The following is an 11,088-nucleotide window of genomic DNA, read 5'->3' on the forward strand; positions in this document are numbered from 1 at the left end:
GCCTGCGGGGACGGGCCGGGGGGCCGGGACCTGGGCCGAGCGAGGCCTCGCTGGAGCCGTAGGGAGGGCGGGGGAGCCTGCTGCAGGGCTGGAAGGGGTGAGTGGGGGAAACCAGCAAGGATACAGGGAGGAAAAACTGGAAGGCTGAAGGAGTAGGGGCGGTGGGGTGACTGGAGAGTGGTGGAAAAGAGGGCCGAGTGCCTGAAGGTGGCTTTTCATTTTACACCAGTCCTTCATCTCCCCTTCCAAACTCTGCTCTCAACCCTCCTTCCCCCCTCACTGCTTAGTTGACCCCATCTTGCCCCTGCCTTCTGCTTTGCAAGCGGTTTGATGCTGAAGGCACTGCCTGGCTCGGGCATCCCCGAGAAGACACCTCTGCCCTTCTCAGTGATACCGAGAGCCTTGGCAGAGCGCCTCCGTCAGCACGTGTGGGGAGATCAGGCGTCGAGGGCATCAGTGAGGATTAGGGGTGTTTCTGCGAGGAGCGGTGGGGAAGCTGCTTCTTGAACTTTGATCGGACATCTACATACGTGTATCGTGACAGCAAGCTCTGACGGTGGTATCATTAAGGAACTTCTCTTTTCCCCCCATCAAGGTTTCTCTCCCTATTTTTGATTATTTGAGTTTGTTTTCTCATAATTTTCACTGCTGTTGCTTCTTTATACTTTTATGTGGTTTTACGTTAAGGTTTGTCTGCAATGAGCTTACAGAGTGTGTTTTGCTGTGGTTACATATTTTTCATCCCATTTTGACTCATCACTTGACAAAAGTTAACAAAGATTGGCACAATCTCATTTCTTGTGTTTGATGGAGGTAAAATTGTTCTTGCCTGATTTCCGTTTGCAGGAAACAGTCAGAGACCCCTTGGGGACTCACCCTCACCCACCACAGATTTAATTTGTTCTGGTGTTTTAATTTAGTTGGCTGCTAATGCTGATTGAACTAGAGAAAAATGTGGGTTCATTGTTACTGATCTGTTTATGACCTCCAGGACCTCAAGATGAAGGGTGCCCTATGTATCTCGTGATAGCTGATGAGCTTAAATGAGCTGTGATCTTTGTAGACCTTTTTCAACATGACCTGGTAATGTGTGCTCACAGCCCAGAAAGCCAACCGTACCTTGGGCTTCATCAAAAAGCAGTGTGGTCTGCAGTTCGAGGGAGGTGATTCTCCCCCTCTACTCTGCTCTGGTGACACCCCACCTGCAGTTCTGTGTCCAGCTCTGGAGCCCTCAAAATAAGAAGGATACGGACCTGTTAGAGGGAGTCCAGAGGAGGCCACAAAGATGCTTACAGGGTTGGAGCCCCTCTGCGATGGGGACGGGTTGAGAGAGATGGGCTTGTTCAGCCTGGAGAAGAGAAGGCTCCGGGGAGACCTTATAGCACCTTCCAGTGCCTGAAGGGGCTACAAGGAAGCTGGGGGGGACTTTTTTACAAGGACAGGACAAGGGGTAACGGGTTTAAATTGAAAGCGGGGAGGTTTAGATTGGACATCAGGAAGAAACTGTTCCTAGTGAGGGTGGGGAGGCAGTTGGACAGGTTGCCCAGAGAAGCTGTGGATGCCCCATCCCTGGATGTCTTCAAGGCCAGGCTGGATGTGGCTTTGAGCAACCTGGTCTAGTGGAAGGTGTCCCTGCCCATGGCAGGGGGTTTGGAACTGGATGATCTTGAAGGTCCCTTCCAACCCAAACCATTTGGTAGTTCTGTTTGACTTCCTGAAGTGGAAGTTTTTATTTTCTTTGTTTGCTTGTTTGGTGAAATAAAATAATCATTCCCCATTCTTAGTACTATGTTTGGTTTTTTGCAGCTGTGACCGTAAAAGTAGTTCCACTGAGCCTTCCCTTAACTGGCTTTTTAGAGATTTGTGTTTTTAAAACCCAGTTCCCATGAACAGGATTTTGGCATGGTAACAATGTATAATGAAGATGTTAAAAACGCTGTTAAATTGGGTAGCAGTGGCATAGCTGAAAATATCTTCTACTGTGACCAGCTTAGATGGGGAAATGGCCTCATTTCATCTTGTTCTGGAGGCAGAACAGTCAGCACAGAACCTCTGACCTTGGGAGGAGGAAGGGGTCAGTCTTTAACAGTGCTGTGAGAAGCCCCTTGGACTGAATTGCCAGAAAACTTCAAATTAACTTTTCTTTCTTCTCTGTGGGTTTGCACCTAAGTCAGGGGCTGAGAATGAAGTTGAGATTGCAAAAATGTTGGCAACCTTATGTGAGTGGGGAAGAAGAAGCAGGATGGATGGACAGACTTAGAATCTGCTTAGTTCCTTTCCTTCCAGTAAATCTGTCCCTGCTCAAGGGGTTGGCTGGTTTAGCAGTGCTCTCCACCTTTCTTAGCATTTGTGGAAGATTGTCATTGTCCAGTGAAGCCTTCAGCATCAGTAGGTTGGAGGTTTCATCACTTACTGATAGGGGATGTGTTTTTTAAAATGCCGGTTGATGTACCACCTGGATTCGAAGGACAGTGGCATTGAAATGAGGGAATTGGCAACACCTTTGCAGTAGCATGGGAACTAACAAACTGGGAGCTTTTACAGTGAAATACAAATTAAGAGCCAGCTCTATTAATTTCTCTCCCATGTCTGTATGTTGCAGCTCACTGAAGATGTCGTGAACAGAATGAAAGAATCCCCTCAAAGCAGGAGGGAGAACCAGAGATTGCCCAGTTCATCCAGTGGCACTACCCCATCTTCACCAGCTGCAGAAGGGAAACCCAAATCTCCTACAGGTACTGTCCGTCCCCGTGAGGTCTGCGGGCTGCTTTGACACACGTCTCAGTAGCGCTGCCTCTGGATGCTGCACAGTACACCTGCATGTTTCAGAAGCACCTTGTTCAGAGGAGCTCTTTGATTAGCCTGTAACGCTGTGTATGTGGATACTGGCATCGCTGGATGCCTTGGATGTCATGGTCCTGTGATGTCCTCTCTGTGTTTCTGACGGGTACCTGTGTCATCTGGCAGGTGGAGCAATCGAAATGTTATGCTTCTAGTTCTGTTGCTGTGTGACGTGAAGACAGCTTGTGTTTCTAGGTCCTTGCCTTCTCCATCTTTCGATTACCACCCTTCTCCAATACTTCAGTAGCTTGTATCGTTCTGTGAACTCTTCTAGGACTGCAGATGAACATGCAATAAGCAGGGCAGAATTCTTGTGCCATTCCTTCCTGGCAGAGTGTCTGGTTATCTCCTCTGCATGCGCAGACAGTATATTGTGAATGGGGGGGAAATAGTGTTTTTCGTTCTTTGGAAATGAGCTCACAAGGAGGGATAAGCTGATGAAGCACAGCTTGCCAGGTGGGTGATGGAAACTTGGTTTCTGAACTTCTTTCTTTACAGGCCAGAAAATGATTTGATTTCTCTTGGTTCTCAAATGCATGTGGATATACGTTATCAGTGTGGATTTGTTTAAGGAATCCAGACTAACATAAGGATAGGCAACCAGGCCTTTGCTTTCACAGATTTGTTTGCTGTTAGCCTTCATCTTTCCTGAAAGTGGACTCAGCCTTATGGATGGCCTGAACTCCATCAGATCATGTCATCTCCACTTGTGGGATCCCTTGTAATTACAAGGAAAGCAGGAGGTTAAGGGGAAGACTTAATGGAACTAGAGAAAGGAAATGGAAAGTAGGTCTGAAACCATGCTTGTGTTTCAGTGTGAACTAGGGTTTGGGGAGTTAGCATCCTTCCCTAGAAGCTTTTGTAGCATGCTGTGTTCAGCGTGCCTTGTTGAAGACGACCCTGTCTGCGTCTTTGTTTGATGAATTCGAAGTCCATCTATCAAACTTAAATTTTCTTGAGACTTTTCAAGGTGCATTGTTTTTTTTTTCTCTTGATGGGATAACACTCACATATAACATTCTCCTCAAATTTATGATGTGATGAAGGACTGTTTTGTGCTGTGATTGTCACAGGTTTCTATTCTTTCTAGGAATCCCGCCACCGATGGCAAGTGACTCTGGTCAGACGTCTTCTGCTGCAGAGCAGGAGCTGTACAGGAGGTGAGGTGAAGTTCTTGAAGACAATAGTTTAGCTCCTTTTAAACTATACTCATATGTTTTACTTCAGTCCAAGCACAATGCCTGTGTGGTTTAGTGCCTGAGAATCCCCTTTGAAACCTTTTCCAGTTAAGGGCCATGGAACACATGACTGAAATGCAGCCTGAGAAAGTCTGTGAATGACACCAGATTGAAGGAGTTGTTGCTGTGCTGGAGAGCAGCATTGCCACTCAGAGACCTCAGCAAGCTAGAGGCGTGGGAGAAGAGAGGCTGAGGGAACTTAGGTTGGCTTAGCCTGGCAAAGAAGGGAGATCTAACTCTTTTCAACTTGTTAAAGTAGTAAAATAGAGACAGTGCCAGACTGTTCTCAGAGGTGCACACTGAAAGGACAAGGGACACAGCATGGAAATTCTGGCTGGGTATTGTGGGGGGAGGGCGGAGGGAACCCCCAAGCAGTCAGTGAGTGCAGTGAAGCACTGAAACAGATTGCAGCAAAAGGGTACAGAATCTTTACCCTTGGAGATTGTCAGAGGTTGACCAGAGAAGGCTCTGAGTGACCTGATCTAACCTTGAAGTTAGTTCTGTTTTGAGCAGGAGGCTGGAATGGGTAACTCTATAAGGTCCTGTCTAACCTAATTTATTCTGTGATTCACTTCTCAATCTCTGTTTGCATGTGGAATTTCCAAGGCTTGAATTGGACAAAATTTCCTTTATGGTTGTTTGAGATTCAGGTGTCCAGGCTATGGACGTGACAAGGATGCTCCTCTCAGTGCTGCTGCTGCATACACGTTACTGAATTTTCTTTCCCTTGTAGAGCAGAGGAGCAGCACTGTCAGATAGGCTAACTCCTTTTATTGGTGCATGTCTCTTAATCTGTTCCTAAGCAGTGTCTATTTATCTAGCTTACTACTTTCTATTCTCACTGTTTCCAGGTGATAATTGAGTGCTTAATAGAGTTAAATATAACTGAAGAATAAGTTTACGTGATGCTAAGTCTACTTGTGCTGCTAGAGCTGTATCTCACTGAAGTTGCAGGTCATGTTTAAAGTTGGTTGGACTTTTGAATTCCTGCAAGGGGCTGTGAGCAGACTGTGTCAAATAGATGATGGATTTGTGTTTTGGCTCTGGGCAGGGATAGTCCATGCTAAGCTGTGACCCTGTTGCCAGAAGTCTGCTGATCTCCTTCTCTCTGTTTGCCTTTGATGCTCATACAGGTATGAGCGAGAGCAGGCACTGGTCCAAGAGGAGCTGCTCCGGCTGGCCAAAAGAGAAAGGGAAGCAGCCAGTGAGGCCTTGAATACTGCCCTGCAGCAGGAAAGGAACAATGCTACCGAGGAGAGGCAGAGAGCAGCCCAGCTGGTGAGTAAAAAAAAGCCCCAGTATGTTTCCATGCAGGACAGGCTAAACTGCTGCTGCTTGGGGGGATTTGTTAAATGTCACTGGTGTGATGAGCTTAGAACCTTTGCATTAGGCTGCAGCACTCATCGCTTCCTAATTCATCACTTAACGTGTGGCTTGCAGAGCAGCCGGGAAGCTGTGCTTCCAGCGTGTCACGCGGTGACGCGAAGGCCGAGCTTGCAGGGCAAGGCATGAGCACTGACTGTGCTGGGGACAGCTTTACTTGTGGCAGGTCAGTGTGGTGTGTCTGGGGTCATTGTCTGAGCTGAGAGAACTCTCTTAAACTATCAAGTGTATGAAATGAATGTGTCAATCTGTACAGGATCTGATTCTGCTGGCCTGATCTATCCTGAAGCTTTGTTCTGTTTTTCTAGAGTTGTGTTCTGAGTTTTTTCTAATGCTGGTAACAGAGGAACTGATATAAAACTGTCAAGTACTGTAACATTTTGGAGTAGGCTTAAGACTGATTTTTGGGGACCAGAAAGCATAAACGACTTCTGTACACACCACTGGCTCCTAACCCAATTTGTTCTTGCCCAGTAGGCAGTTATTTTTGGGGACTTCTTGCTGCAGCCTTTGCCGTTAGTCAGGCACCTTGGTGTTGCTGAGATAGCCCGTGGGGTTATTGGAGGCAAAAGTACCGCGAGATGGGACTGAGCAGTGCAAAAAGCTTCTAACTACGGTAGATTGGTGTTGTTGTGGGTGCTTAACTTTACGTGATACAATTTTACACCGTTGTAAACAGTCACGTTGCTGTGGCAGTGGTGTACTGCCTGTACACAAGTCGGAGTCTGGCTGGAACTGCCCCTTTTCCCGAGCTGTGGTGGTACCAGGGGTCAGGGTGTGAGGTGGGACTGTGCTTGCCACCGTCAGCTCCAACTGCCTGGTCATACAGACTGGGATTCCCACCCGTCTGCCCTTGCCGTGTCTGCTGTTCTGGGGCTTAGGGGCCTCTTCACCAAGAGCCATCATCGTTTCCACCTGAGTGGTTAACAGCCCTCAATGAAATTGTCTTCTGTGAATTTGTCTGTTTGAGGTTTTGGTCCCCTTTGTGCTTTTTGACTCCATGGGAACATTTGCATGTGGTTGGATTGACAGGTGTCTGAGAGTCCTGTGACGCAGCAGCTGTATCCAGGAGAGCAGATTTCCTCTGGGTGGATTGTACCCTAACCACGGGGAGTGGCAGGATTGCAGAGCTTACAAATAGTGGTGTCTGAGGCAGGTGCTAGAGGATACTGTTCCTCTGCGTAGGACAACTGGGTCAGCAGATGCAGTATTAACTCCCTTTCCACTAGAAGGCGAATATTCCCCTTATGAATGTAATTAAGAGACCTCTGTGAAGAGGTGGGGGGAAGAAGCTACTGGATTTTTTGTCCAGTCGAAGATGTGGCCCGTCTCAGAAGTACAGCTCTGCCCTGCAGCGAGGTGTGGAGTAATCCTGGAGAAGTGTGACTGGCAGAGTTGGGCAGTATTTGTGAAGCAAAGAGAGCACCTCTAAACTGAGTTGGGACCTGACTGCTAACCTACCAAAGCTGTTATCTGAATTAGCTTTTAATCCTGCCATGTTGCATGCCCTGATACTTGATGCTCTGCAAAAATCTGACCAGGCTCTCCTTGTGTAACCCATAAAAGATAAGTAGTGACCACGGACTGTGGGCCCAGAATGTGGTGCAAGAATGAGAAACCATTAGATTTCACTGCTCTTTAACTATCTCTTCATCAGTCATAAATTTAATATCCTTAAAAATGGAATAGTCTAGCCTGTCCTTGCAAAGATGAGGTCAAAGTTATTGTCCGTAGGTTGTCCATCTAGATGTCTTCCTAGGCACAAACTGGTTTTGCCAGCCTTTTTAAATTACTGGGATCTCTACCAGACTTGCCACAGTTTCCCTTGGGGCATTGTTACCTGACTCTATTGACTCAGTCTGACCGAAATCACATTTGTCCTTTGTCTTCCAGTATGGTTTTCTTCCTTCTTTTGGAGTAGGGCTGAATGTTTCTTGCTTACTCATGCTTCTGCTTTTTAGCCCTAGTGTGAGCTGCTCTGTCATCTCTTCTGTGTCAGTCTTCTCGTTCAGGCAGAAGGCAGTAGTGGCACTCTAGCTACCAAAGGGTGCCGATGGCACTAGAAAGTAATGGCTTCAACTTATAAGAGAACAACTTCCGGGGTTTTTGTTGTTGTCCTGACCTACTAGGGAAGCCAGAGAAAAATGGGACAACTTCCATGAAAGAAATAAGAAATGAATAATTTGCTTCCAGCAGCACTTAAATATAGTAAAAATTGAAAATCAGGCTACATGTAACTAGAAAGTTTTATTTATTTGATATTTGCAGGAAGATCTAGAGCTGGCCTTAACATATGGGTAGTTTGGTGATCAGTAGCCTTCTCTCGTACGGTTCTCTCCAGTAGTGCCGCAGTATTCTCCTTCAACTTGTAGACCATAAATCTAAATATGATGGCTGTATTTTGAAGCGGCTTGATTTTGATTGTGCTGAACGTCACTTGTCATTTAATCTGGTTTTTTATGACTTCTATTCAGTGACCTTTATTATTGGCTTCATTATTTTATGAAGTGCTTCTTCAGTCTCACACAGTGCACGTTCCTGAAGAGAGCGTGGACTAGACCTAACTTTTGATAGGAAACTTGGTGTCAGCTTCTGGGGTCAGTTACTTCGTTGTTTGTGGGGTCGGGTACAGATTAAAACTTCCTGTTGTTACTGTGTGGTTTGTTTTTTGTGTGTTCTTTTCTCTTGACGTGGTACACTGGTTACAGGAGGGATTTAGAGTTAAGTACCTGGGCCCTGTTCTACATTTTTGTCTTGATCTTTATTTTTTTTTAATTAATTTGAACAAGGTACTTAGTGTCCGGATAGCTTAGGTTTTGAGTAAAACCCCTTAAAGTTTTAGTTTAAGAAGCAAAACAGCTCTGTAAGTAGAAACACTGCACCATTCACTTCCCTTTCTGGGTGAATATGGCTTTTGATTAACCCTGGGGGATGTCTCAAATGGAAGTATTCTGCTAAGCTGCTGCAGAAGAACTCGTATCAGAGAGAAAATATTTTGTTTGCTTGTCCAGCACTGCAGGATTGTGGTGCTGATGAGTCTGAGTTGTTTAATGCTGTGGGTACTTGGAGTACAACAAGTAGTATATGTACCGTACTTCACAGCAGGGCTGAGGGTGTTTAACTAATGCTTGTACCATGCCTTATGTCTCCTGTGAAATATCCAAGAATGAATACAGCTGTCTTTAAATCCCTTTTTATTTCTAGCATAAGGAACTTCCAAACTTGTCGTAGTCGAGTTATTTAGTTGCTTTGCTGTTGTGAACAGTCTCACCTTTCCCCCGGACCAGGATTCTTCTCCTTTTTAATTTCCAGTTTATCAAAACCTCTTCTCTCAACTTCTCAGTTCTTTTGGCTTTCTTAATTCCTCCTTCTTACCAACAACAGAAACTTAGCGAGCAACGCTGCTCTTTTTTCACCTTTCTGCTCTTCTAATCTCCTAAGGCTGTGCAGCATCTACATCACGAGCCTCTTGGAGCCAGTGACTCCCTGCCTGATGGTTTTTGCTGAAACCTCTGAGACAAATCAATGTGGGATGAGGATGGAGAAAAGCAGAAGATGGGGAGGGGGAATAAACGCGATTAAGCAAAGACATCTCATTACTACTCTAGAAAGGGAGGATTATAACTTATAAAATAGGAGGATCTCATTTCGGGGCCATGTGCGCCTGTGTTATCAGGACAGAGAGAGAGCAAATAGAATAAATGAAATTAATACTTTGAAAAGAAGCATTACCCGGATTTGAGAATTGAACTAATATGATTTGTGCAAAGCCCTGAAGTTCTTATCTCCCCATTTAATACCCCTTGGATAATGGCTTTGTCAGAGTTATTGACCAAAAGTCATCATCTTCCTTCCCACTTGGAAAGAATGCATTCAGAAACGGGGTGATGGTAGGACAAACTTTGCACCGTGATTAGCTTTTTCAGACGAGTCTAACGGGCATAGCTTGCTGTGCGAAAACAGACTGGACACAGAATTCCGAACTTGCTGGCAAGGTGTTTCTCCAGCTGTTGATGCCAGACGGCTTACTATTCCCAGTGTTCCTGGTCCTGCCCTTCTCCCTGCCTTGCTGGATGACAACCTTTGCTTTCTGGTGGCTCCAGCATTGCACCGTTACGATTAGCGTCGCCCGGAATAGAAGCATGGGAGGAAAGGCTCACGAGGATTTAGGGTTTGTCTCTGGTTGTTCCAGTAGCTGATTATAATTGGTCATAGGCTGTTGGATTCTTTCAGATGATTTCTTGCCCGAAAATAATCTCTTTGTCCTTCAGAGCCTCTCATTTCCTCTTGTTGATTCAGGAGAGGACTGAAGGAAGAAAGCATGGCTGGGAATGCCTCTGATCAGGGCAGTGGGTTTTGGTATTGGTGTCATCCTGGGAATGTGGGATTCTGAACTCTTGGGTTTTCACTGTGGCATACTTTAGACACTTCCACCCTTGGTTTAGTGTTTAGTGGTTGCTAACATTTTAACTGGTAAGTTTTCTTCTCTGTTTCAAAGAATGTGGAGGTAAAATTGCTTAAAATTGTTGAAAGCAGCATAAACATCCCATTTGTAGATTGATACAATGAGGGACAGCTTTGGTGGTAGTAGGGGAGTGATCAGGTGGGATAGTGCTGCTTCTTGGTGCTGTAGGTGTGGAGGAATGATCCAATTGGCCCATCCATGGAAAGTTTTCTTCAGGTTTCTGGTCACTGATGAAGTTTCAAGCCATTCTTGCTTACTTTTTTTGCTGTGGGTTGCCCACTGTTGAGCCCTATTGGCTGTGGATGCAGCTGAGCTGGCACTGAAGATGGTTTTAGAAACGGTGCTGAACATGATTTAATTTTGTTAAGGCTTTCATTTACTTTGTGATAAGCTGGGGATCAGCTTCATCCTGGCTGATTAACCCTAGGTAAGCATCTCGAGATTAGTCTGTTTTTTTGTTGTGTGTAATCTCTTATCATTGTGACAAGCTGGGGTGACCGGCTGAGGTCCAGCATCTTCTCTGTTGAAACTGTGACAGCTTGGGGCAGTCAGTAAAGTGGGACTGCTGTTCTTGAGGTCAGGCCTCCATCATCAAAACTTGTCATTTTTTTTCCTCCCTATTTGAGTTGGACAATACTTTTCATCACTTCCTGTGAGCTTGCGTTATGGTTTGGATGCTGCTCACATCAGGGCCCGTTACGCTGGTCCTGTTTGCTCTGCAGCTAAAACATAGCACGCAGGGCTAAACCCCTTCTCTTTATAGTTGAAGCCTGTAGGTAGGAAATAGGTTGGTTCTGGGAGGAGACATTGCTAATGCAAATACTGGGATTTAGTGGCTCTTTAATTTCTGTAATGTTTCTTGATTGAAGTTTTTTTTCTGGGTGAAACAGAAAACACTTATTTAAATCAAAGTATGGAGGCTCATTTTAAATCACAGTGCAAAATGAGGAAAAAGCCCATGCAGTTATTTTTCTCCAAGTTTCATTGACATTACAGTGATTAGCAACAAGCACCTAGATGGGATTACTAAAGCAATGACACACCTCTTTTTTTCAGATTAATTTCATGTTTTCTTTAGAAAATGACCCATGCATTTGGTTACTAGAACATTAATTCCCACATGCAGTGTGGGTACTGCCACTGTGGGGCAGTAACTCTTTC

General features: G+C 45.4%; 1 protein-coding gene across 1 annotated transcript in view; it reads left to right on the forward strand.

Moving 5' to 3' along the window:
- Positions 1–2,602: 2,602 nt before the first annotated feature.
- Positions 2,603–11,088, forward strand: part of LOC104508749 (MICOS complex subunit mic25-a-like) — a gene marked incomplete at its 5' end in the record, with an annotated part of 109,066 nt that continues 100,580 nt past the window's right edge. The window contains 3 exons of the mRNA XM_010150473.1: positions 2,603–2,735; positions 3,932–4,001; positions 5,213–5,357. Coding sequence (XP_010148775.1) covers positions 2,603–2,735; positions 3,932–4,001; positions 5,213–5,357 — 348 coding nt within the window. The remainder of the gene's footprint in view (positions 2,736–3,931; positions 4,002–5,212; positions 5,358–11,088) is intronic.

This window comes from Eurypyga helias, unplaced genomic scaffold, assembly GCF_000690775.1.
Source record: "Eurypyga helias isolate BGI_N326 unplaced genomic scaffold, ASM69077v1 scaffold5024, whole genome shotgun sequence".
NCBI lineage: Eukaryota > Metazoa > Chordata > Aves > Eurypygiformes > Eurypygidae > Eurypyga > Eurypyga helias.